The sequence below is a fragment of the Pipra filicauda genome, unplaced genomic scaffold, assembly GCF_003945595.2.
Source record: "Pipra filicauda isolate LSUMZ 115617 unplaced genomic scaffold, ASM394559v2 scaffold8_size5757611_pilon, whole genome shotgun sequence".
Lineage (NCBI taxonomy): Eukaryota > Metazoa > Chordata > Aves > Passeriformes > Pipridae > Pipra > Pipra filicauda.
In genome coordinates this window covers 5,099,827-5,127,304 of record NW_024105087.1, presented here as the reverse complement: position 1 = coordinate 5,127,304, position 27,478 = coordinate 5,099,827, and the positions used below count along the sequence as shown (strand labels likewise).

General features: G+C 47.9%; 2 protein-coding genes across 5 annotated transcripts in view; both read right to left on the bottom strand.

The window, feature by feature from the left end:
* SCD5 (stearoyl-CoA desaturase 5) overlaps positions 1–3,501 on the bottom strand; it is a 31,502-nt gene extending 28,001 nt beyond the window's left edge. Inside the window, exon 1 of the mRNA XM_027738506.2 lies at positions 3,318–3,501. Coding sequence (XP_027594307.1) covers positions 3,318–3,486 — 169 coding nt within the window. The 5' untranslated portion in view covers positions 3,487–3,501. The remainder of the gene's footprint in view (positions 1–3,317) is intronic.
* An 8,584-nt stretch (positions 3,502–12,085) lies between these two features.
* The window catches only part of SEC31A (SEC31 homolog A, COPII coat complex component), a 41,369-nt gene continuing 25,976 nt past the window's right edge, over positions 12,086–27,478 (bottom strand). Inside the window, exons 21-28 of one of the 4 annotated variants that reach the window (XM_027738527.2) lie at positions 26,441–26,533; positions 25,679–25,808; positions 24,331–24,687; positions 19,319–19,377; positions 17,021–17,269; positions 16,501–16,620; positions 13,580–13,651; positions 12,086–12,708 (exon numbers count right to left, since the gene is read on the bottom strand). In XM_027738527.2, coding sequence (XP_027594328.1) covers positions 12,529–12,708; positions 13,580–13,651; positions 16,501–16,620; positions 17,021–17,269; positions 19,319–19,377; positions 24,331–24,687; positions 25,679–25,808; positions 26,441–26,533 — 1,260 coding nt within the window. In that variant the 3' untranslated portion in view covers positions 12,086–12,528. The remainder of the gene's footprint in view (positions 12,709–13,579; positions 13,652–16,500; positions 16,621–17,020; positions 17,270–19,318; positions 19,378–24,330; positions 24,688–25,678; positions 25,809–26,440; positions 26,534–27,478) is intronic. The other 3 variants (XM_027738530.2, XM_027738532.2, XM_027738533.2) reach the window with 3 other exon arrangements.

Genomic DNA, 27,478 nt, shown 5'->3' with positions numbered 1-27,478 from the left:
GGCAAGAGAGCTCCCAGTGAGCCAGATGGGGCTGCCACAGCAGGGGACATTCCAAATCCTCTGGGCTGGTTACATGGCTGTCCCATGGGCACAGCCCAGGGCTGCTCGATGCCTTGCACATACCGTCTGCTGCCTCTTGGGTCAAAGCATCTCCCAGCTCATGGAAAATTTTGACATGAGTAATTTTATTGTTTTTGTTCAGCTTGGACTGAAATCAAATTCCACAAAGGCACTGGGATGGCCCTGAAAGCCTATGTTTTAACCAGTTTATCTGTACTTCCCTTGAAAGATAACCCAATTCCCAGATCTGCACCAATTCAAATCCTCAGTTCTGCACCACTCAGATTGCTGTTTGGGATCCCTTTGCAACCCTAGCTCCATGTGGGGTGCAGGAAGCTGTAACATGGGCCTCAAGGTGTTAGCGTGGGAGGCAATGGGAACAGAGGAGCACAGATAATCCTGAGTAAACAACCAGCTGAGCCTTCGCTTGGCAGCGTTTTTCCATTGTCTATTATGTACAGCTGGACAAATGTCAATAAATTACCAATGGAAATGAGCCCTGCTGAGCAGGCAGTTTGGCTTGAACAGCTGTTTTCTAGGTGGCACAGTGGCATTTCAGCTCCGCTTTGCAATTGGTGGTGAATCAACTGCCTTCGGAGGTGAGAAGGAGGAAAGCAAACCCTGCACAGAGGGAGGCTTTGTACCCAGACCCCCAGGGGAGAACACACCGAGAGGTGGATGTCTTGGGGGAGGAGAAAGTGAAAAGCCAAGCAGGCAGTGGTGAGTCATGGGAAGCTGCCCACTTCCTGCCAGACACCACGGAGGTCACAGCCAGCACCGGCGTGCCACTCCCTGCACACTTGTTCCCACAGCTTACCCGGGGGGCAGCAGTGGTGGGGAACACGGCAGGGAGCAATCCAAGGGCTTGCAGAGGGTCACTGGGAAGCTTCCCAAGTCCGAGGCAAGCTTGGGAGGAGAAAGAAAACCACGGAGGGATGCATGGAAGGCTGCAGCTCCTCCATCTGCACCCTTCAGCGTACACACATCCCTGCACTACCTGACACTACACTCGTACCTGCCATCCAACTTTGCCAGTGTGCCAGCCCTGCTCGGAAGGCTGGCTGGCAGCCAGCACCCACAGAAAGGCAGCCTCACAGCTGATCCACACAGGGAAGGAGACATTGAGAACTGGGGAGGGCAAGGGAAACATCTGATCGACACTTTTTCCTTCTGACACAACTTTACTGGTTGGCTCCTTCCACAGTGAAGCAAGGCGGGTTTGCTAACTAGAGCAACAGCCACCCTTTCTTATGCACCCTGAGTCTCTCAGAGGGACCTCAGAAACAGGTCTCCAGCCTGACAGAAAGCTACTTTTGTCTGACATATTCAGCAGGAGAGTCTGTACTTTCACCTTGCTCACCCCCTCTGAGGGGAGCAGACCTTGCAGCAGCCAGATGCGAAAGCAGCTTGGAGTGTCCAGCTGTCCAGGACAGCTGGAGCCAATGCACTCCCTCCTGCTGTGGAGCCCCTGTAAAAACCACCCACCAAACTCCTGTAAAAACTTTGTGGTCTGCTTTAGGGTGGCTGTTAAAAATAACGATGTCAAGAAATGAGAGGCTCTCACTTTCAGCAAGAAAGGCATTAAGTTGCAAAGCCATTAAGACCTGTTTATTATTTAGCATCTGTTTAATCTCAACTAGGAAAAAATACCTCGGATGATGGAGACCTGAATAGGCAATTCTGTCCTTGGGCTCCAGCCTCAGGGATTTCTGTAATTAAGCAAAGTGAAATCAGAGATGATTTCAACTTGTCTTCTTGGAAAGGCAAAACAGAAAAAGAAAGCCCACCTGCCTGCACGCTACAGGACCTAAAAGGGTTGAAAGCAGACCACAGGCTGTGCATTCTGGCCACACAGCTCCCACAGACTCTCCTGGTCTCCCTGACCATCAAGCTATGGCCAAGGTAAACTATGAAATCAGCCTGAACACAACCAGGAATAGGGAGGTGAGAGGAGTAGGGTTCACAGAAGGAAACTATGCAAAACAAAACCACCCAGCAAACCTCTTCTGGTCATGAGCAAGCCAGGTCATGGACTGTGCAAACCACACAGCCAGTGAAATCCAGGTCCCCTCCAGGGATACAGAAAGAGAGGAGAGAAGCTGACAGAAAGGTTCATTTCCCAACTGCAAACAGCAATGGTGGCTATTTTTAGGGGTTTAAGACAGACTGAATATCAAAAACCGAACCAGTGAAAAACAGATTTAGGACTTCTTCAAACAGAAGAAATAAACCTGATTTCTAAAGAATTTGGCTGGGGCTTGTGAACACCACCTCAACACTAATGATGGCAGCCTAACAATCCAAATTCCATGGCTGTGAGTTCCTGCAGCAGAGACCCTTCTTTCCTCTATTTGTATAAAACAGTCCCAGGCTGTTATGTTCTCCACTCACTCAAAAAGCTCCCCAAAGCAGGTCCTTTACCCATAAAATTGCACCAGCTGTAAGCAGCACTCAAGTTTTTATCCTCTTGGCCATTGAGATTTATATTAGTCGATACACAGATCTCTCTGGTGAAGGATGATGCTGACATTCACCATCTATATAGTCTCACAAACCCTGACAGACCTGGCACAATACTGCAGTGCTTCTATGTAGCTCATCTCCCAGCATCATTCTTTTGTAGAGAAAAGAGGACCTCGCTGTAGGATGGAAGAAAAGATGTTGTATTTCATATTCTCTTTCCCAAACTGAATCCTCGGCTTTTCACGGCTAGAAAGAAGACAGGCACAGCAAGCCATCTCACCTCAGAAAACACCGCCGGATTCATCTTCTCCGTGCCGGCATCTTAAAGCTGTTCCTCGACTTTTAACACACCCCCCCCCCCAATGAGAAGACGTATCAAGAAAGAAACGACGAGGTAATTTTCTACTCCAAACCGGAGCAGGAAAACACGGATGTTTAGAAAGTAACAAGGGGAAACAGCCCAACCATCTAGAAAAGATTCTCCATCAGACCTTTAAACCGAAACATCCGCTGCTTTACGGGGGGGGTGGGGGGGGGTTGGAGGGGGGTTTAACAGAAAAAAACCTGATAAATGTAACCGGAGGGAGAGCGCCTCCTGTTTCTACAGCAACCGAGGGCCCGGCGCGGCGCTGGCAATGGCATCCCGGGAGCGGCCGGGATGGGGGGGGCTCGGGAACAAAAGCGACCGCTCCAGTAAACAGGGCACGGACACACGGACACCGAGGCGCGGCTCGCTGCCGCCGGGGGCCACCCCTCGCCCCCCGCCCCACCTGTAGCGCAGCCCCCGCACTCACCCCAGAGCAGGGTGAGGATCTGCGCCCGCGGCACCAGGCTGAGCGCGTAGACGGCGCCCAGGTGCAGCAGCCCCATGAGCACCACGTTGCGCCAGACGATGGCCTGCCCGCCGCCCGCCGCGCCCGCCGTGCCCGCCTCGCCGCCGGCCGCCCGCCGCGGCCCGGCCATCCCGCCGCCGGCGCGCTATGAGGGGCCGCGGCGGCCCCCGCGCAGCGCGGCCCCGCAGCGGCTACGGGCGGCAGGGACGCGCCGCCGCCGCATCTGTTGCTGCGGCCGCCGCCGCCTCCATGGAGCCGCCGCGCCGCCGGCTGCGCCCTCAGCGCCCTCAGCGCCCCTCAGCGCGGCGGGGACGGGCGGGCGGGGGGCGGCCGCCGGCACCGCATAGCGACAGCCAATGGTGGCCCCCGGCCGCCCGCTCCGCCCCCGGGCCCGGCCCCGCCACCGGCTCCGGCTCCGCCCGGGGCCGCCTCCCGGCGCGTCCCCGCGGCCGCGCTCGCCTGCCCGGGCCCCTCCTGCCCGTACGTCTGCCGCCGGCATTCCTCCTGCCGGCATTCCTCCTGCCGGCATTCCTCCTGCCGGCATTCCTCCTGCCGGCATTCCTCCTGCCTGCACCTCTCCTGCCCGCATCTCTCCTGCCCGCACCTCTCCTGCCCGTACGTCTGCTGCCGGCATTCCTCCTGTCGGCATTCCTCCTGCCGGCATTCCTCCTGCCCGCATCTCTCCTGCCCGCACCTCTCCTGCCCGCACCTCTGCTGCCGGCATTCCTCCCGCCGGCATTCCTCCCACCGGCATTCCTCCCGCCGGCATCTCTCCTGCCCGCACCTCTCCTGCTGGCTGCTCCCAGCGCTCCCGGGACAGAAGGGTTTCAGTAGCCTTTAGATGTGGAAGCTCGTGAAAGCAGAGTAAAAGACGCCACCGGCGCAGGCGGTGCCCCAGTGCAGGAAGCAGGTATTCAAGAGGTGGTTAGGAAAGTTCGTCTGACTGGGAGTGACAAGGTGGGCATTGAAAACAAACGGGCAGACAGGCAGTATTTTATCAGCAGTGCACACCCGAACGAAGAGCCGGCACACTTCTTTACTCAGTCCCACCGCGGACGAGTGTTGTTTTAGTGCTCGGGTGTGGTTTGGGGGGCTGCCGCCCCACTGTGTCCACCCCATTGCGCTGCCACGACCTCCCGCTGCCAAGCTGGTGCGGGGGAAGAAGGACCCCAGGTTACCGGGGATGCCAGGATGGGTGTTGTTAATGGCCAGTTCACCCCTGGCAGAAGGATGACCCGGAGCAGTGGCAGGCAGAAGGTAGCTCACTGTTAACTAGCGAGGCACTTCACCTGCTGTGGAGCAGGGAACATCCTGCACAAGCAGCGTGCAGAGGGTTTCAGTCATTAGGCGGGAAATAGAGGCTGAGTCCAGATAAAATGTTTGCCTGTGATGCATTTTGTTTAGTTTTGAATGTTTCTGGGAGGACTGGAGGGAAGGAGGGAGCGGCCCAGGAGTGCCAGCAGCCCTCCTCCCTGTCTGGGACCGGCTCCTCCGTGATTTACAGCAACAGTGCTTTCCTGCCCTGAGTTCCTCTGGTCAAGGTCAATTGTTAGGCTAACTTCAAGTATACCTACTACCATCTAATATGTGATACCCATTTTCCTTTTTGGACTCTATGATGTGATGATGGGGGCAGGCAGGAGAGAAGACTCCATCCTTTAATGATTTCTCCATCTCTCAGTGTCCAGGAGCAGAAAGAAGCCCTCATCCCTCACACACCAGCTGCTCCCTGGCTGGGCATGCTGTGGGTGACCCTTGGGCTTACAGAAGTAGACTGCACAGCCCGAGCTCACCTCTGCACACCACGGCTCGTACGGATATGCTGCCCCGAGTGTTTAAGGGAGGAAAGTCAGAGCTCAGGGTGAACGAAGTGGGAATGCTGCCAGGCAGCAAGGAAATATGGAGACCAGGGAGCACGTCTCTTTGAAAAGGCAGGATGAAACTGTTCATCTTGACCTGGATTTTGCAGGCTATTAAAGCGTGGCACAGGATAGATGTTAGTCTTGTGCGCTCGTGCAGATGCCAGTGGCATCGAAACCTTACAGCTGCCTTCCACAAACATTCCTGCCACCCTGGCAAGAGGCAGACACAAATTGCTTTGCAAGATTTCCTACTAATTTGAGTCACTGATGAACACATTCATTAAAGGTCCCTCTATGAGGCTTTGCACACAATACTGTAAATTTCATATCCCACATTTATCTCCAGTTCATAGCAGTTTGCTTACAGAACAGCCAGCACAGCAGGGAAAGCAAGTGAGCAAAGATGACATGACAAATGTTGTGGCCAAAGGTCCTCTGGGAGCTGAGAGTGCTGATGCTTAGGGTGACACTGTTGTGTTACTTCTGTGAAGGAAAAGTCCTCGTGCCCCTTCAGGCAAAGCTGGCTGCATGCAGAGAAAGCTTGTCAAGTGCAGCAGCAAAACTGGAAAGGGAATGTTATCTGGTACCCAGCCCACCTGGCTCCAGAGGGGTCCCTACTGCTCATGAAGTTGCTGGTCCTGATGGAGGAGCAGATGAAGCCCAAGCCAGACCAAAGTGTCCCCTTTGAGAGTGTCATTGCACAGTGTGGGAGTGGAGCCTGTCACTGTCACCCTGATCCCAGAAATCACTGCTCAAGCAGTGGCACCTCAGTGACAGCATCAACGTTTGTTCCAGGATCACTGCAGGGGCTGTGGGAAGCAGCACATTTGGGGACATGATGCTGTGAAAACATCTCTCTTTTAAAAAGCTACCTGTCTACATAGATCACGATGTCAGGGCTACATGCCACAGAGAGAGATCTGGACTGTCAGATTAAGGTCTTGCTAGTACCAGAAATGCAGAGAAAAAACTTTGCAAATCTGACTCATATTTCCCTTGGTAAAAAATAATATTGGAAAACATTCAGTGATCCAAAATCGCCTAGAGAAGAAATCTGAGAAGCTGCAACCAAAGCAGCAACAAAGGCAAAAGGAGATTTTCTCAATAAACACTCCAGAGTTCATATTTTTAAAAACAAAGGATGTGCAAGTTTGAAAAAACAAAAAAAAGCCTGAGTGTAGTTTAGACTTAGTTTTGTCTCCTGCACTTTGAGGTGAAGGTGTAATGATTGCAGACATGCTGGAAATGAGAACTCAAGGCAGTGTTTTGAGAGAAACGTGACAGTCTCCCTCTCCAATGCACATTTCGCCTTTGCTGGCAATCCCAGCTGGACTTTCAGCTGTCATGCCTGTCTGTCTGCTCACTGAGTTTGGCCTCCTGTGCTGCAATAATGCCTCTTCTGTGCAGGTAAAAGAGGCACCTGACATTTGGCTGTGGCTCAGGTGACCTGTACGTAGCCCCTGGTGCTGTCTTGTGTGTTAACCTCAAATGAGTCTCACTGTGTTATCTGTGTCAGCACAGCTCTTGCTCACACCTCACTGATGGGCCAGAGGACTGGCCTACAGACTCAAATCCGCTCGCAGGCAGCATTCGAGCGTGTGATTCCCCCTGGGCCAGAGTGTGCCTTTCTGAACCTGGCTGAAATGCTGCACCAGGCTGCTTAACAGATAGGCACAGGCTCTGAGTTGTGCTTCAGTGCTCCCTGCAAGTGATCACACATCCTCTGCAGCCTTGCCACCAAGAGAGGGCTCATCCATCATCTGCACTGAGGTGAGAAACGCTGCCCATGACACAAGCCTGGGAATACCTCACTGGCGGATTTCTGCCACTGATGTCAGACAATGAACACAAGAACAAAGGACAAAGACCTAAATCTTGTGGAGCTTCCTATTCAGGCAGAAAACATCGTGGACTTGCTGGGGTTCAGCAGTGCTGCTGGAGTTAGGTACTGCCCCTTAGAGAAAGTGTGTTTTCCTTTCTTTTCAGAGAGCAGCACAGGGGGATTCACTGAAACCTGCCAATGGCACCTGTCTATTGTGCTGTGCTCTGTGTGGCAGCATGTGGGTGGGCAGCAGCAGCTTCTCAGGGTGATACCTGTGCCAGCAAAAATCCTTGCTGCCAAGCAACAGGAGACCCAGAGGCTCTCTGCCTTCCTGAGGTGAGTCAGGCTGGAACGGTACTCTGGAGCTGAGGCTGCAAAGGGCTCAAAAGGCTTGGCAATGTCTTAGTCAAGGAGTTTTACATTTTTTATTTTCACAGAGTTTTAAGAAACAGCAAAACCTCAGCCCTAATGTTACATAGCTCCAGAATGTACTTGTCCTTCTTCGGTTATCTGACCTGACCATTTTCTGCCTTCAGAAAGATGCTCAAAACTGCCCTTCAGAGGGAGGTTCTTGCCAGGATTTGAGAGCAGTGTGGCAGGGGGAGGCAAGCCAACACCAGCTCACCTCCATCCCAAAGGGCTCCCAGTGCAGCACTGGCCTCAACTGCTGATGGATGATTGCTAGGGACATAGGCCTGGACCCAGCAGAGGGTGGCTTTATGAGTGATATTGGTGCAAAGCACATTAGTCTTGCTGTGCTAATTAATTACTAACTACACCCCCTGAGGCAAGTGAATCAGCAGAGAGCATATAATTAAACCAGTATTGTTTTTGATATATTTTAAACATTCTTCTGGAATTCTCCACATGGAAGAAATAAAGAGGGCAGCAATGATGAAAGGTAGTCCATGTGAACACCGAGTATCATTTTAATGCTACTCAGTCCTGCCTGCTACCATCACATTCAGCACAGTTATTTAACATCTTGACAAGACTGGCCTCTTTTTTTTTTTCTTTTCTGTTGCCATGAAAAATGAAGTAATGATCCCAAAGCATTGTTCAAATGAACACTTTAAGTGGTAAAGAAGGAAACAAAGCCTAAAACATCAGAGGGACAAGAAATAATGTGCTCAGTGTTTGTAAAGTGCTCCCTATGTGCCTGGCAAAGAATTCAGAAAACAGGTTCCCAAAAAGTTTTCTGTGTACTTCCCAGACTGATGAGGCCAGCTGCAGTTGCCTTTTTAGGGTGCTTCTTAATAAATCCTCTCTTAATTAGATGCTCTTGTGGCTAACTTTCAGCTCTAAAGCTCATAGGAATTTTAATCAGTTTAGCCTCTTTTGAGTGAGGACTGCATGAAATGTATCCATGCATCCATCCTGACTGGCCATTTGGTGATGTATCTGTTTGATCTGCAAGGCTGGCAGAGAAAACATGAGAATTATCAACTCAGCATACAGCAAGTCAAGGCTGGGAGATTACCCATTTAAGATTGGACATGTTGAAACTGTTCCTGGTATCAGTACATTATTTATTACATTCCTCAGTATAGTCTGACAATGGCCTTGGCCCTTGTTCAAGGCTGAACGGCTCAGCTCAGCACCAGGCACCTCAGCGGGATGCTCAGCATGCCCTGCAGGGGAGGTGCTGTCAGCTGGTGGCAGATGTTTGGCCGTGTAAGGCTGTTTTTCCCCTAAGCTTTGAGCCCTGCCTGGCTCTCTACATGCTGCTCTGCCTTTGCAAAGAATGCTTAAAGCAGCTCAGAACAGTGAACCCTTAGGGATGTGGAGCCATGTGGGATTGCAGATAGTGGGGAAGGAGGGAAATATCTGACTCAGAGTCTCCTTTATTTCCCCTCTCAGGCATAACAGGGTCTCCGGCCAGGCTAATGACACAGTGGGGTTTGTGTTGCTTAAGCGAAGTACCAGCATGGTGGTGAGGGTGAGGATGAAGCTGAGGGGAGCCTGCAGAACTCTGGGGAGTGGTGGCACTGCTCTGTGTGCTGTCTCTGCCATGCTTCCTAAGACATGACCCCTCCCCTCCATAGTTTTTGGGGAAAACAGCTATGGCAGCAAGACCCCCTCCCTTCTCTCTCAATAGCCCAGTCAGTCTAGCATATGCTTCCTTCTGGGCAGAGAAAAGACGGTTACTAAACAGTAAACCCACATTCCCAATGGGTATGTTAGGGAGCTGTGTCATCTGAAAGGCGCAACATGGGACAGCTCTGATGTAAACATTGCACAGGCCAGAAACGCAGCAGCAATTAGAAGACAATCTGCAACATTCATGTCTAATGCTGACCTTGGACTTCTGCCAGCAAAACCAAGGTAAATCCATTACAGAGCCTTACAAGCAGAAAAAGGTTTTCACTCAAGTATGTAACTTAGATGTCCTGCCTGTACTCAGCCCCCTCTGCAGTACTGCCCCTGCTACATCCCCACCTATTTGCCAGCAAGTACGAGACAACTCCATTAACACTGCCCTTTCCCACAGACTCTCCTGCTGGTTTTTTTGCCTGGATGGTGATTGCTGGAGTGGCAAGGTACCTCCTCATGTCAGCTGCCATCGGACAACCCCCTTGCTGCCCAGATTGCGTCTTTGAATCTCCTTCCATCCCTTTTTCTTTTAATTCCACAGCCTTGGAGGGCCTCACAGAGGAGTAGCTTGGTTGGTGTTAATGCCATGGTATAAATCTCTTCTCGCTCAGTGAGATCAAAATTAGGCTATTTGGGGCCAAATTCTTTTAGCAGCATAACTTGGCAGGGCTTCGTTGCCTTCTGTAAATGAAGACGGCCGTTGCATTTATATCAGATGGGTGGCTAATTGCTTGGCATTCCTTGAAGATATGAACAGACGGCAGCATAACTGATAATTCATCTCGGCTGCTCTCAGCAGAGAAGTAGCAGATATTTGCATCCACTCCTGTTATGTATTTGGTCGGTGCAGTTTTCTGGTCCTGAGCTCCAGACAAGTGCTGAGGCATGAGCTTTCCTTTCAGCAAGGAGAGCGAGATTACTCCATTGCTGACAGTGTCCAGGACAGTGGTGCAACATCAGAGTGCTCTGAGATACTATCACCTCAACCCCCCCCCCCCTCCCCCAGTGTTTCTCTCTGATCTGGTGGTCTCATTTTTCACCACTTCAATCTCCAGAACAAACCTATGCCTGGTCAGCTCATACCACATTTGTTCTCATGCTAACACTGCTCTTTAATTCCAATCAACCTGATTCCTTTGTGCTCTTCACAAGGTGAACAAGCAAAGTTTATTTAATCTCTTCTTGTTAAATAAACTCATCAGTCCCTGACATCTGTGTGCCTTGCTAAGTCCCTTCTCATTTGGCATCTTTTTTATATGAATGGAAGTCTTACAAAGGTTTGTGCAATGCCACTAAACGTTCTTTGGCTTTTACAAAGCCATATCACACAGAGAAGCTGTTCCCACTAATCATCTCAGGTCCCAGTGCTCTTCTTAGTCCCAACTTAGGAGCTTCGAATTTACATCAATGCTTTTGCCCTCAACCCTGCACACTGCACCCACGGGAGTGCATCCCACTTCTGCCACCACCATGAAGTCTCTACAGGTGTTACTGCCAGGAACAGCCAGCTTCACAAACCAATGCTTGCCACCACTCCTGCTTCTTGTCCAGGAGTACTCCCAAAAACAGTGAGAGCATATGCACGACCAGCTCCTGAATTCCCCTAGCATTACCTCCTACCCACTGGTTTGATCCTGACATACCAAGATTGTCTTTAGTTTTCATTGCTGAACAGCGCATCACAGAAACCTCAGGCCAGTCCAGCACACCTGCTCTCCACCCTACTGAGTTTTTATTTTTATTTTTTCCTGCTTACCTTTGAATGTGTTCTTTCCTTTAAAACTTGTTCTTTTCCACCTCGAATCAAGATACAAGGGTGCTTATCTGGCCAGACTGTGCCCAGTTGCCCTGAGGGAGGCACCAACACTGCAGTTCAGTCCAGCAGTCTTCTCCACACTGTGCAGAGATCCTGGGGTACTGTTCTGCTCAAATTCCGCTTCAGCTGCAGGTGTCAACATTTCTGCTTCTGTGCAGCCTCTCCCCTCCTGCCTTCCCCTATTTTCAGAGCCCCAGCATTTCATTCTAAGTTTGCAGAAAGCAGGCACAGGCGAGGAAGGTAGAGCACACCAAGCTGTTATCATTCTCATCTGGCAGAGTATTTACTAGATAACATTGTCCCAGCAATCAGGTTTGGAGCTGGTGACCTGCATGTTTTTCCCCACTGAGGTAGACTCACACTTCCTTATTACCAGTTTCTTTCTGATGTGATTCAGCCAGCACCAGAGTTTTCATCAAGGGCACGACGAATAAAAGATACCTGCAAATCTTCCAAGTCACAGGAACTGAATACACTGCTATAAGTATACTTAAATTTAAGTATTGGAATACTTATAACGCTACTTAGAAACCTATAACCTAGGTCAAGGGGAAGAAAATTACTCCAATTGTTTTTTAAACTCCTGAAACAAGGCAACTCCAAATCGATGCTTTATGTTCACCAATTATAAATGCTTATGAGGTAAGAAAACGCTGGAAAGGAAAATAAAATTGTTTTGCCTGACGAATCTGTTTAAGTCACAGGAGTGAGCAGTGATTACATTGTTATTTATAATATTTCATGCAGTATGCATTGCCAAATCCACAGTCCACAGGCACAGATATTTTAGGTAGTTTTCACGCAAAACTGTCTCTTTTTTTTTTTTTCCAAACCCAGACGTTTCTTTCAACTGCTGTTCTTTCTGTGTCCTACACAGAGCTTTCAGTGATAGGCATGGAATAAGAAAAATGTCCTTGTGCCAAGGACACAACAGAAAGCCACCTCACTGTACTCCAGGTTCAAAGTCTCTACATTGCACTTCATAAAGACACATTTTAATAAATTTACATTTATTGAAAATATCACATTAGCCTTTATTTTGCTCGTTTGCCCCAGTGCACAATTAAGCTATTTAACATGTAAGTTGTAATAACCGGACTGCAAGCAGCTTCATAAAATGAAAGACCAAATACACTTATAACATGATCAGACTGTTTTTAATCCGGTGGATAAGGAACAGCGGGGTGGAAGGGAATAATTTGTTTTAGGGTCCGATACACAACCTATCTTGTTGTTTTACCACATACATCTGTTATTAAAAGCCACTGTTTAGCAGTGTAACATGCACCTAAAAATTGACAATATGGGACGTCATCCATTAAATATACTATTTGTAGAGGAGAATCATTAGGGAACGGGAAAAAGATTAAAATAAAAAGAAAAGCACCAGGGCTCCAGAGCCCTTCTAGAGCAAAGTATTCTGCAGGGAGAGTGTAATGCCATTTGTCAGCGCTCTACCGCGACATGCTGTGAGGACGAGCATTTGGTCCGCTTCCTGCATGTTTGCTGTAGAAATGCACTTCTTTGGAAAAGCAGCCGTCAAGGCTTGTGCAGGGCTACTTCAAGTGCAGGGCTACTTCACACACCCAGCTTATTGGCCTGGGTGAGGACAACTTTCAGGACTGGCATGAAAGCAGAGGTCTCGCTGAAGTTGCTGGTGCTGACGATGTGTGTGTGGATGTTCAGTCCTTCCTGGTAGTTGCGGGTCTCGATGCTCTTCACCATGTTGTGCAAACCGCTGATGATGGCTGGAGAGAGCTGCAAGGAAGCCAGGCAAGGCAGGTCAGCAGAAAGAAAAAACAGCACCTACACTAGTGCTAGGAAAACAGAAATTCCAAGTGTCAGGCTTGGCCCTCAGGAAGGTGAAGCAATTAAGTTCCTTTCTTTAGAGATAGCCATCTTCAGAGCTGCATCACACTGGGAACAGTCACTGGGAAGTCTAACAGCAGACTTCAACCAGATCATACCTTCTCTGCAGCACTGCAAGCCTTCACTGCCAGCCCCTGGGTGCAATTCCCTGGGATGGGAGACCTGCTGTGACAGACTGTGGCACTGTGAAAAACCTACTGGGCTTTTATGCCTTTGGGGTAAAGTTAATTGCTCAGCAAACACAGCCTGACAATAACAGGATTAGATCACTCTAATCCTAAAGTACTAAGACATCTAAGCACAGTCCTTTATTCTGCCAAAGCCTCCTGGAAGGCTTTGGAAAAATTACCAGATCTTCAAAAGTAGTTGCACATCTGCCTTCCAGTGAAGTCAGTGAGCCTCCAACATCTAAGTCCCCTGGGTTCTTTTTTAACCCCAGGATGCGTGTCTCACTTCCTGCTGGGAGCAGAGAAACAGTGCCTGGTGCAAGGAGCTCTGCTCTTTGGATCAGCACAGTCTCTGCACAGCACCATAACACTCACGACATGACCCCAAAACACTGTAAAGTCCGCACAGGCATTTGGGGCCAAGCACGCTACCTCGCTGTTTTCCAAGAAGTAAAACATCCAATAAATGGATTTGAAGCACACTTCCAAAGAAAGAACAAGCACCTGCCACATATTGCAGAGGGGCCCACACCAGCAATGAAGTCATGGGCAATGTTTGACCGGGGGGTGGGGGAAAGTAAAACAGAACTTACTGTCTGTTCCCTAAGTTTGTCATAAAGAAACTCCAGGCGTTTATTTGCATCATCCAGTTTCCTCTTGGTTTGCTGCAAGAGAAATAAAAACATTAAAACACAGTGATTTTAAGAACACCATACTGATCTGATTATCACTGTGAAGAGATCCATGTGACACATCAAATTCCTTCCTCAACAGCATTTTCCTAACACATCATTTGAATTCTTTGTTCTGTACTTTTCTCCCCAGATTTTGCTAGGAAAGACCACAAGATATATGGCTGTAGTTCTCCATATGTAACTGCCCTAGTTTGCTACAGAGAACAGTAAATTATAGAGGTGCACCCCAAAAGCCACTGGTCATTTGCAAAACCCACTGGTTTAGCTGATACAAAAGTGACAGAATTCTGAGCTGCAGCACATTTTTCTATGGTTCACTGGCAAAGCATTATAACTGGATAAAATTCTTACTGGAATCATGTATCCAGCAACGTCAATGAGAGCTTAAGGGCACATGCAGATACTCAAGTCTAAGTAAGTGCAACTCAGTCATCATTTATGGAAAATCCTAATTATATTTTTCCTCATGTGATTAGTAAAGCTGGGAGTTTGTCTATAAGTTTTTAGTATCAACAGAAAAACTAATAGCTTTAACCAAAATGTCCTTACAGATCCTTTGTGCTTCCATGACTTTTACAGAATAATCCACCCACTGATGTACCTGGAATTACTTTGCCACCAAAGGTTCTTAAAATAACCCCAGTATATTCCACCTGCAGCAGCAGCTGCTGAAGAAATGCATTTTTATTCACCTTTTTTTTTAAACCAACATCCACAGAAAATGTACATTTTAATCCAGAGTAATAAAACAGTGATAAAGCATCAGGGTTACAATTGCAGGAGCACAAGAAAGCTGGTGGCCAGCAGTGGCAGAAATGCTATCAGTGCACAAGAGTAATGGAACTTCCTCCTAAATCAGTATGCATATCAATCCATCTTCACTTAGCATAGTGCCGTTTTCCCTGGCAACTGGAAACATTTCTCTGGATTAAATATTGTCCAGAGAGAAAATAAAGTCTATGAGAATGCTCTGGCTCAAGGGTGAACACAGGCTGATGGCCGCCTGCTGTGCTAGAAATTAGGGGAAGCTGTTCAGATGGCAGAGGACATAAAGGAGAACATGGCACATGGATCTCGGGCTACGTGTGGAAAACTCCTCAGCGCCAGTTATGCTGTCAAGGAACTGAGATAGGTAAGGAAAAGGTACCCCAGGAGGAGCAGATAAACTGGCTGGTTCTTTTGGACTGGCAAACTCTCAGATACATGACTTCAGAGCATTTGTTTCAAAACCTGCAAACAGGAGAACACTCTATTTTCATTTTACAGATGGTCAGCTAGGACAAAGAAGAATAAATTGTGTCTAGTAAACAACAGGACATCTCTCCAGCCAAAGAAATGAGGTGGAAGTGCAAACTGGTTGTCCTCCTCACTCTCTGCTTCCTGTTGCCATTTTCCCCTTTAGAATGTAACGAGTAGTGCCTGCATTTGCTCTGACAATGACTGATGTGTACAGCCAGGGTGGTGTCTCATCTCCCTGTACTTAAATACTTGCTCTGCCTAAGAAAATCAGAGAGACTTAACAAGAAGCAAGCAAAACGTGTTGGCAGAGCAGAAAAGCAATCCCTAGGTGCAGATGTAAGCAGAATGCTTTTGCCTTCTTTGTCTGGGAGAAGGGGCACTCAGAGGAAGAGAAAGTCAAAGAGTGTGCAGTATACACTATATACATATATGTACTCTAAGCTTTAAAGAAAGGGTTTTGAGCAATTGAATGAACCTTGAGGTCTGTCCTATGGCCTCAAAAAGCTTCTGCAAAAGGAGTGTGTGGGTGAGCCCACCCTGAAACTGCTGGACTGAGACACACAGGGGAAAGGAGGAGTACATACATGCAAATGCCAAGTCAAAACTACAGAGGCAGCTGAAACCGTAGAGCAGGCAGAAGGCAGAAGTGACACCAAATGCCCAATATACCCCCACAGCCACTGCCACAGAGCCCTCAGACAGCTCAGCTCCCAGTCTCCATAACAGGAGCACAAGTCTGTGCTGCTAAAGCAAGCACATTTAGTGCACAAAGCCCTCTGCACACCACCAGTACCATCTTTTAGCATGTGGCAGGCACGAGCTGAACAGTCAGCATCTGAGCTTTGGAGTGACATGTTATTTACTGACCACCAGAAATAAATGAGAAGCTCTGAGAGGGATGGCTCATTTACAAAGTGCTGGCTGGCACAGGAAATGTTTTTCCTACCCAGCTCCAGTGGTTGTGTTAAAGCTGTTAACCTTCCACTTCTCTGCTAGTCTTTTTTTCCTTTTGAAATGAGTTTGTTATCAGAAATCACAAATCAGAGATCAAAATCTGAGGCATGTACTCACGTATGTGAGCCTCGGCCCAGACCTGGCATAATACCAGCTGCTTCCTGCTCTGAATTATAAGAAGCAGCTAAGCAAATGTACAGGACATGCCTCCACAGGGATCACTTGACAGAAAGACCAACAGCTCTCTCTCTGAAGGTTTCAGAATTTTTAATTTTTTTAACCATCAACATCAAAACGTTAACTGTAACCAATTCCAACCCTTCTTCCTTGAAGAGAGCAATATAGGGGGCTGCAGTGGGTTAATTCCTTGCTCATAAATAGCTCATCATCAGGCTCTGCCCATGCTGAGGGCTGTAAGGACCAGAGTCAAAGTGCTCAGCAGCTGGACTATGCTTTGACCTCAGATGTCCACACCCTGTGTGCATATGGCTTTCCCACATGTTGCTTGTGGCTGCTCAAAGCAGCCTTTAGAGGGACCAAAAGAGAGGCTGAGAGGTACCTGTGCTACAGGTACCAGCATGTTCACCCACACACAGGGGTACTCTGGGAATACCACAGTGACCTACCGGGTCGGAGGCGGACAGCAGGCACCTCTGGATAAGAGCTTCAAACGTTGTCTTAAGAATAAGGTGCTCCTCAGGGATGGGCTTCTTGGTAATCTTCTCTGTTGGCAGTGCCTGCACATGCTGAGAAACAGAGAACAGGTGAGGCTTTTCCAGGTCACTGTACCCACACGTTGTTTTTGACTAAACCAAGCGGCATCATTAGTTAGCTTGGCACAATTCCTGTTTCTTCCCTGTGGGTGTGTGGAGGTGACATTATCAGCACCTGCTGTTGCTCCCTCTGGGAAGGTGTGAAGCTGCAGAAGGAAGCAGGTTGTTGGCCCATACTGACTATAGCATTAACTGCAAAAAGGTGGGATCCAGGTGGAGATTACAGCAGCACGATGCCAGCATGGCACAACGCTAGTGACTAAAAACTCCACAGTACACTTTGCAGGTACAGGAAATGCCTGGCCAACAGGATCCCACCCTGCCAGGCTCTGCTGATGGACAAACCAAAGCCATGCAGTGCCAGGGCTGTTACCTGGATGGTGTTGCCGATTGGGGCCCCGGGGGCCCCCTCCGTGCTGGGTTTGGAAGCAGCAGGTGGCAGGGAAGCAGGTGGGTAGCCACCCTGCAGCAGTGGCCCAGCCGGCAGGTGCGGAGGCTGGAAGGTGGGGGCACCGGTGGGAGGTGCTGGAGCTGGAGCCTGCTGCATCTGAGACTGCGGATCCGCCAGCGGGTTCATGATGGGGGAAGTGATGGGAACCGGGGGCAGGAAGTTATCAGGGACCTGGGGAAGAAAAAAAAAAACCAAAACCAAACCCAACAAACAGTGCATTTATGTTGTTGTGGCTGCTGCAGGCAGAGCACAATGCCCAGCTCTTACAGAATTCCCACCCCACAGTAATTGAGAGCTCTGGATATACAAATAACAGGATTTCACTCTGCCTAAACAAACCCATTCCTCTGGCTGCACAGTAATAAGTGCCTTGAGCCATCCCAGCCTGCCCCTGGCCACAAGAACTGGGTGCAGCCATGTCAAGATCAGAGCTACTCTCCCTCTGCCAAGGGCACAAATCAGAGGTTTGGCAGACCAGCACTATTAGAAGAGAAAACTAACCCACACCTACATCTATTCTTACTATTGGGTCGTTATATTTAGATTTTTGTGTCTCACTTCCAAGGGTGTATTTTTGTCCATGCAGTACGTAGGTCACAGCTAGCAACATGCTCCAATAAAGCTTCTGAAAGCCTTTCAAGCTTCTGGCACACAGGTTTGTGCTAAGACAGATTATGGGTGCGTTTCAGATTCATCCCTAAGCATCTGCCAGTCTTTACACAGGGGGTTTTTCAGAAACATTTGGTAGAGGGAAGAAACAACAAAATGAGCTACTGGCCTCTGCTATGCATCATACAGGAATCCAAACAAAAGAAAGGGCTTCCATGGGAATGTGCACGTCTTGAGGTGTGCATGGAAAAAAGGAAAGATTACAGAACCCTGAACGAGTGATGCTAGAATTAAGTGAGTGGTTTGGGACAGCAAAAAAAATATTCCCAATCCAGCACCAAAGTCAGTTATAAATGCAATGAATCACAGCAATAAACTTTTGAGTGGTGAATAAGTTCTTAGTTAGGAAGAAAACAGTTGAAAATTACGGCTTGAAATGCCAGATGTTTCTATTTTATAACAGTCCATGTGGTGAGTCATTTTATAATATCCTAAACCACCCCTCAGACAGTGGACAGAAGGGAAACAAACAGAAACACGACTGACAGATTCGTTAAATACCCAACAGGGAACAAGCGTGACTCCTCATTTAGAAGGGAGCCAACCCTCAAGCCTTGGCTATGGCAGGAATTGTGGCTGTGACACACACACACGCTGCAGTAACAAAAACCCTGTTTGCAGAAGGCTGCTTCTTGAGCTCTCAGGTCCAGCAGTTACTCTCTCTGACAACTTTCTTTCTTCTCCTTCAGAGCCTGAAGCCCCAAAGGCAGCATGCAGGCTGCCGTGGGACAAACGTCCCCGCACTGGGGCAGTCAGGAGCACACAAGGCGTCCTTGATCCAGCCTCCAAAAGCTTCTTAATCTTGAGCTGCAGAGACCAAAACCCAAAGGCTAAGGCAGACTTCTGCATTCACCTTCACTCAGATCTTCCCTTGCTTGCTCTAACTTTTTTTTTGTTCTCCCCACACTTTACATGCTCTAGACTAACTCTTGCTTCCCAAATGCACCAGGATCAGAGAACAGTGGAAGGCACTAACTGCTGTGGAGATATTCCAGACTACAGCAGCACCAGGGGAGGAAAAGTCTCACTCTGCTCTGTGCCAAGTGTCCCCAGTTATTCTGCCCTGCTGCAATCTAAATCCGTTTTACAAAACTACATTATCTCCATCATGAAAATTGTCTTACTCTCAACAGACCTCTCAGGGTCAGACCCTTAATCAGGATAAATTGCTTTCAGCTCCAGCAAAGTCAATAATCTATAACAATTTGCACAGCCTCATAACTTTGCCTAAGTATCGTCTCTTGCAAAATTCATCTGCTTTACTGCAGATGAAAACATTCAGAAGCATTTCCTTTAAACCAGGATCAATGTTGTTACTAACAACCACAACTTTAGCAGAAAAACACCATCTCTTTATAGGCTTAAATATTTTGAGTGAGATAATGCATACTGGAGAGTCATAAAAGCCATTTCTGCTCATGAGGTGAAGCTTTTGTTTGCTAACCCTTCTCTTTCCCTCTCCTGCCAAGAAGTTTCCCAGGAGCAGCTTAAAATTACTGCTTTTCAAGTGACCAGCACTCAATTGTGTTGAGGCACTATTTCCTAGAGTACCTTCTTCTTCTTGGCAGCTCTGTTCAGGGTGGGAGGGTCATTCCAGCCATTCTGAGGTCCTAGGACAGAAAGAAAACAGAGACTGTAAGTACCTTGGAGGAAGGCAGTGACGCCTTCTTGAGTTCAGCTGGGCCAGCTCCCTGCCACGGCTCTACTGGCAGGGCCTTAGCAGAGCCTGCCCTCTCCTGCCCTTCCCTGAGGGCTAGAACAGCTCCTGTGCCAGCCAAGCCTCCCAACACCCCTGCCATCAGACCCTTTGGGCTCTGCACCCACTGGGCATGCTTGGGATCTTAACCAACTGTTCTCAAGTTAATAACTTAATTATTAACTTTTTCTTTTCTTGCAGAAATAATAAAAAAAAAACCAACTTTGAGCAGACATGCCCCTTGAAAAGGGCCTGCCATGCCCAAAACACAGCTCTGCTACACAGACTGTATATGTGAAGAGAGCTTATACGTGACATTTATACATGGCAGTTAAGACATGTTCCCCAGCAACACCACACAGAAAGAAGAGGTGTAAGAGGCAAACATTTCAGGCCAGATTCACCCAGCCACCTTGGAAACACAAAAGAGTCAACCCCCCAGGTCTCTCCTGCCAGCTACAGCATGTTTTTGGGAGCTTTGTATCCCAAAATCAGAGCAGAGCTGCTTGAGCAAGGTGAAAAAGATCTAGCTTTCTGCACCAAAGGCAATTTGTTTGAAACTGGAAGGAGCACAGAGGATGTCCGAGCAGATTCATTCCAAGTCTGGGGTGTTGCTCCGTACCAAACCTTGTGATCTCCCAGGCTCTGTGCAGCTGCAAGATTTGCACACCAAAGCTCACATTAGTGCATTAGAAGCAGCTCCCCATCTCATCATGGAGCACGTGTAATCAGGACCACAGCATCACATCCCGGCATTACCGCGGCCTCGCCGAATAATCAGGATTTATTGCACAAAGCCACAAAAAGCCAACAAAACCAAATCCCTGCTCAATGGACTTTTTCACCACAGTGTTTTTCACTTAGCAGATGATGAATTCAACCTTACACAGCACAGCTTAACGTCACTGCAGAATTTGCTCCCGATGTTCTGTTAAACAAGTTCCACATCCAGAGTATGTAAAAGGGGTAAATGAAAAACAATTTAGAACCATTTTCACCTCTGCTTTCTCTTTAACCAAAGGCAGTGCCATCTCCTGGCAGCCATGTGCCCCCAGGGCTCCTCTATTCCTCCCTATCCAGAAAACTGCAGAGTATTCAGATACAGGGAGTCTAACTGCTGCAGTGCTGATAGGGGTAACACATTAGGAAAATATCCCAGGCTGCTACCACTGTTAATTTCCTGGAATAATTTCCTTTAAAAAAGGAAAACTAGAATTTGTTTCTGTGGTTAAAAATTCCAGATATGTTGTTATTGGTTTTAATTAAGGAATTAAAAATTGATTTGATTAATTGGCAAACAGCATCACACTTAATGTTCTCTGAAGAACATATGCATAATTGATGTCTGTTCAATTAATTTCACGTAGTGGCTGTAATTATTTTCAGGTTAGGTGGTACCTAGTTCACCTGCGAAGGGAGAGGCCTGGTCTTGAGCTGGTAGGCTTTCTGCAGATAAAATGCAAAGACAACTAAAAAAAAAAGATTTTCTCCAAAAATAATAAAACAATTGGTCTGCAATTTTTGAGTAGCAAATTAGTTTCAATGAGGAAAAAAAAAACACCTAAACTGATTACAATGTCAATTTAGAGACAAATCATTTGTTCAAACCACCCCGTGGAATTGCTTTTGTCCACCTTCCCCAAAAACGAGCCTGTTGCTCTTTCCATGCAGTAAATCAGTGTTTCTAGTTCTTTTAACAAATTTTGCAGAGTTCTGGCTCATTTTCTTATCTCTGGTGTTCTCATTTTCTATTCCAGTGGAGCCGACAGACCATTATTCTCAGCAGCAAACTTCTCAACATTGTTTTACGGTTCCAGAAAGCTTTTCAAGAGATGCTGCAAGTACTTGACTTTAAGGTGGATATCCAAGTATTTTCTCAAATCAAGGCACAGTCTCAACCGCATGCAGCCCAGCAATAAAAGTATGTTCACACAGCAGCTTTACACTCAAACAAAATGACACGTTGCCAGCTCAGACTGAGCAATAAATCCAAATGAAAAACGCAGCCAATAAAGCCTTCACCATTTCAAATAGAAGAGGAACTTTGGGGATGAGATAACTCCTGTCCCTGGGGTTGGTCTGATGGGCTTACGGTTTTAGTGCAAACCCTTACTTTAGCTAAGAATTGGCCTATCACATTTTCAAACAGGATTCAAGATGCTGAAAATTAAAACTCCCTTGAAAGCAGGTTCAAAGATCTATCACAAAAAGTGAGAGAGGTTGAAAATGAAAATAAATGTGGGCTTTTCTTGCTTACTGAAGCTTCAAGCACAGCTTAACAGACTGACGTTACATGCATTTCAAAAAACTAGAAGATATTTATAGAAATGTTTCTTTAAGTGCATCTTTAAATCCAAGCCAGTTCAAAGGTCGGGTGCTTTTCAAGACTTCACATTTGAGATCTTTTTCCTTCCTCCCGTACCCCTCCCTTTAAATGAGTCACGTTTACAAAGTGAAACATGATGTTCCCAGATTAGATTATCACCACACACAAAAGCACACCACTTCAATGCCAAGATCAGCATCACTATATGCTGTGCACTAGAACACGGTGTTACAGGTGACATCTACTTCTAGCTGCAGATTTCTGTGGTTCTGCAGGATCTCATGCCAAGGCATCCTTCACTAACCAGTGCAGCTGCTCAGAAAATACGTTGGTGGTTAAGAATATTAAGCATGATCGCTGTCATTTCTCCACTTAAAAAACAAGGGTTTTTTTCCTTCTTGTTTGTATGCTTTTTGAAAGGCGTAATCCAAACACTGGAAGAGAACAGAGCGTGCTCTTCAGACACCCTTTATTTTTTTTCCATAGTTCTCCAGCTGCAGGCAGCACTCGTGTGCCCACATTCATGAGCCATCCGGGCCTCAGCACCTCGCCACGCCCTGGAGTCCACCTCTGCATTTCAGCCTAAGGCTGCTGTTTGCCAGAAATAAGAGATGATGCCCAAGTTTGGGTTCTTGAGCTTTTGCCACTGTATACTGGCTACCTTCTCACCACAACTGCTGGGAAAAACATAAGCAGCATTGATAGGTCTCAGAAGGTTTTATAAAAAGCCTGGTATGAACAACTTTGAAAGGAAATCTGGCCAGGCAATGTGGATAAGGACTGGTTCAACTCCTCTTTTTTAAAATGACATACGATGTGTTAGACTACAGTCTATGTGGATTATGCCATTTTACAAATCAACTAGTATTGTCATTAATGTTCCTAATTTCTATTGTCCAAAGTATAGAGCTTCACCCACTCTGAGCACACCACATGGACTATGTCACTTCACTGCAAGAAACTTAAATAGTGGTAGATCTGAAGTGCCTGCCAGTGACACAAGCTGAGTAGTAAAATGGATAAGAATGAACAATTTTTTTGTTCCCGCCATTTATCTGGAGGTGCAGAAGCTATGCTGTCTGCATTACAATGTGCTGCTTAACATCCCAGGCCCAGAAACCAATACATCTTTCTCTGTCCAATTTAATAATTCCTCTGGCTTAAAGATTCAAGTTTGACATGCCCTGTAACAAGGGGTTGGGAGAGGTCACAGTACAGAGAGGGCACCAAATCTGGCTGCACTATGGAGGGAAAAGGCCTTTTCTCCCCTTGCAACTCTGGCAGCCCTACACCAGTCCTAGTAACAGAGCAAAAGACTCTTTCTCCCCAAAACATGAGGGCATGTGTGAAGGCAATGCCATGAGAGGTGTGAGCTGCCAGCCTGAAGGACACCAGGAACACATACTCATAGGACTCATGTTGTCAAGACAAAGGCAAAATGCCTTTTCTGCACTGCCTCAAACCAACGAACTTTTAAAACAAGAGGGGGAATCACAGTGGGCTTATTAGAGCCTATCAGCAGAGCTTTCATCTCCAAAACACTTCTCAAATCTTTCCTAATATTCCCTCCACTCCCCAGATCCGGTCCTTGACACTTCAGCTGGAGCACCTAGATGTGAAGTGTGTTTATGACCAAGTTTATCAAAGGACTGCTCATACTTCCTGCACTGTCTGATGTATGAGAAGCTGCTGTTTCACAGGCTGCTAAGTGAAGAGACAGCTTTGTTACCGCAAGCGAGGTCACTGTCCCGCGGCAAACAGTGACATCCAGGCAGTCACGAGCAGACACGGAGCCCCCACCTCAGCGAGTGCTCCCTCACCAAGCATGCTCAAACATGCTCCTACGTGCCAGCCACACACACATGCTTTTAATTGACATCCAAGAAAGACACGTAAAAGCATTTCTAAATCACTTCTGATTATCTTTTAAGGCATTCACAGCTACAGCAATTCCATCGCACTAAGTGGTTAGGAACAAAATAATGAAAGTGAGCTGATGCCACAGGAAATGCTGTTTGAATTAAATATGCTGCCAATCTCGGGCTTGAAAGGCTGCTCAAAAACCAGGGGCACAGGGACAAATCACATTTGCAAAATCATTGTGCGAGGAGAATTGGGATCATCTTGTCTGCGGCTATTAGGGAAAAGTTGCTCATTTTTGTATTCTACTCTCCATCCACAGAGCAGAATTTGATGCCAGCCTCACAAGGTTAAAGCTGTGCAACTATCCATCCATGGCATATGACAGCCTCATAACAAGACTGCTGTAGCCTCCTGTCTTGGGCAAGACAAAAAGCTCTGTGACTGTGGCAAGGTCTGACTCGCAAGAGAAAGATGACTGCTCACGCTGCGGCAACGCAGTTGTGCCACTGCCAGAGGCACAGGGATGATGATGTGCTTTAGAAATGCTTTGAACCGATCTCTAAGCAAAAGCAACCTTTGTACAGAGCATTCACAAGGAAAAGGTGCATACTGAACTGAGTGAGTAAAGACCAAAACCCTCTCCCCCCTCCCTGCCTGCCCCCCTGTCCAAGCGCAGACCTGTTCTCTGGGATGCAGGAAGGTCACTGGTTGCAGGCAGAGTACCTGTTGGTCCAGTAGGTAATGCATAAGCCACAGAAGTTGCTGGAGGTCCTGGCCTGCCATGCTGAAAGGATGTGCCAGAAGGAGGAACAGGGAAGGAAGAGACAGGATTCAAGCTTGTCGGGGAGGGCTGAGGCTGCCCGGGGTACAGCGGAGAGGGCATGGGGTGGGCAGGGGCAGAGGGCAGGTAGGGAGGGGCGGTGTTAGGGGCAGGGTTCGGGTAAGAGGCTGAAGCAGGGACAGCGATAGGCTGCTGAGGCTGATAGAGAGCTGGTCCCCCTGTTCCAGAGGAGTACTGCTGTGTGGCCTGATAAGCTACAAACAGGGAGAGAAAACATTCAGTCAGTGAGTTCATAACAGAGGAGCTTCCTTCTTCACCTCACTCTCTTCATGCCCCTAATCCCTCAAACCACTTACCTGCCCAGCCAAATCCTGGCTCCCACAACTCTGCCTGCACTTGTAGGACTGCTTAAAACCCCAGCCTGCAACTGGGAGCAGGGAGGCACAGAAAGGACTGCCTTGGCTGTAAGGACTCTTGTTCTCCCACACACAGTCTCTGGCCCAGAGCCACTGTGTCACCTGGGGTGGGGCTGGGGCACATGGACACTGCTGTTCTTCTGGACCACTGCAATCCTCACAGTGTCTCTCAGGGAAGGGAAAGCCCCATCCTAGGTTTGCACAAAGGGAAATCCTAGGCCAAGGAAATGAACAACACTCTGGAAGTGAGGGTAAGCTCACAACCTTTCACTGCAGGCCCTGCAGCCTAATTTTACTACCTGTCCTGCTCATCTATGCTCATTTTTCCTCTCTCACATCTGTACTTTTAATCCCTGCCTCGAGTGTCAGTGCTCTGCCCCCCCTTCCTCACTCAACTCTAGTACTGCCCTCATTTCCTCATCCCCTTTCCCATCTTCATGGAGTCACAACAAGAAAGGATGGACCAGCTGCACACAGATGAGTTGTGTCCCTCTTTGTGCTGCTTTTCCAGGTCTCAGGCTTTGGACTTTCTGACCCCAGCACACCCTTGGGAAGGGCCAGCTGAGGAGTGAGTCTAAGCTGTGGGTAGACGCCCTCTCAGCAGAGGAGACAGTGTTTGACTGTAGAGGGTGTTTAATGTCTGAACCCCACCATGAAATGACAACCTCAGAATGTCGCCTCAAGAGCCTCTTTCCCCACCCCCACAAGAAATGTAGGACAGTCTTGGTCTGAACATTCCCAACCACAAGCAAGGGACTGGTTATCCCCAACTAAATGTGGCTGGCCCACCTGGGTGGGAGGGAGAGAGGGGGAAGCCGCTGTTACTCACTCTGTGGGTACGTCGGCCGTGTCCCTGCTTGTGAGTACATGCTGTAATTGGAAGATGTGCCTTGCTGCGGCGGCATGTTGGGGTTAACAGCACCTGGCATGATAAACCCTGGAGGAGGTGGGTTGTCTCCCTGTAGCAAAAAGATTTCAGGAAAAATAGTTGGGAGAGACAGGATTTAGTCAGCAACGTTAATGCAGTGCCGAAGCAAAACTGCAACAAAATGATCAACCACATTCCCTGGAAGAGCCACCAGCACAGAGGCAAAGGCCTCCAACCAGCCCAGTGCCTTAGGGTGCCCAGTCTAACACTGAAAGTACAGCCTGTATGTGCAGTGATTTCAGCAGCAAGCAGAGCAGCACACACCTTCCTGCACAAGGAACAGGTCCCTGCTAGTGCTGCCTGTTATTCAGGCAGTCTGAGAGCACCCTGCCATCTTTCAACTAAGCAAACATTAACTCTGAAGCTTCTGATTTTCATGGAAAGGGGGGGAAAGGAAAAATATCATCAAACTTCAAATATTCCAGTGTGAGTCAAGGGGTGGGGAGGCTCAGATCACACTGAGCTCCCACTCAAGGCTTTCCAGAGCCCCTCATCTGGGTGTTGGTGAAAAAAAAATAATGAGATGCAGAGGAATAAAACCAGAGCGCACATGGAAGCTGCTCCTTCTGCCTATCTGTACCAGACCATGTCAAGCACACAGACTACACCAGGGGACATATTGGGGTGGAGCAGGGGCTCAGAGAGGAATAATGAAGGTTATACCTGTGTGTCAGAGGGACAGCCTGCAGGAGGATGGCTGGGAAGGGCAGTAGGAGTTTTGTTACTCCAGGTAGTGACAGTAGGGGCAATTCTAACCTGAATCGAACAAAGAAATACCAATCATGGAAAACAAAACAATAAAAAAAGTCTAAAGGGTTTCACAAAACAAGATGCAAGAAGGTTTGCATGCTGGCAGTTGTAACAGCCATAAAAATCTCAGAGAAAGAAGGAAAAATGCATTCAAGACAGACAAAATCACTGTGCACTGGAGCCAAAGTGAATTGCAGAGCGAAAACGAAGCACAGTGGAGTTGCAGCTATAATGGGCTGTGGAGCAAGTGCAGTGTTATATGTGCCAGTGAGCCAGGTCTCCCTCTTTCATTACATTTTCCTATGGCAGAAGCCCCCCCCGCCATTAGTCCATGACCCCAAGCATCACTAATCAGAGCTGCAAGTCCCAAGTTCCATGTTAAATTCAAACATACTGCCTCACACAAAAGAATTCTGTTTAAATTGAGCTCAAGATGAATTATAAAAGGTTAAAATCTGTTATTCAGCTCTTGCACATGCACAGATACACATCTTAATGGTAATTGCTTCCCAGCCAGTCTCCCATAGCTCCTTTCCTCTGTCTTCCTTCTTTGCCACTTCAAAGCCCTTCAATTCCATATGACCACTTCTACCTTTCTGATGGGACAGAAGCCATAAACCTCCTATGCCTGTGACATCCCTGAGCAAGGAGTGGGTGTGCTGCCCAACAGTGGGACACATGGCCAGGGTTCAGGAGTTCAACGCCCCATGTGAGCACAGGCAGAGGGAAAGCTGTGACCCTGCACTCCTGGCTGGCTCAGCTGGCTTCAGGCTACGTGTCTCTAACTCCACACAGTGCTAGGCTAATGGTGCAGTCAGCTGTACAACAACCACTGTTAGTGTCTGCATAATTCATCATTGAAGTAACCTAAAAGACTTTTTCACTTCCTTTCATGCCTGGTTTATCTAGATGAAAAAGAGGCTTAAAAAAAACCTATGCTGAAAGGAATCC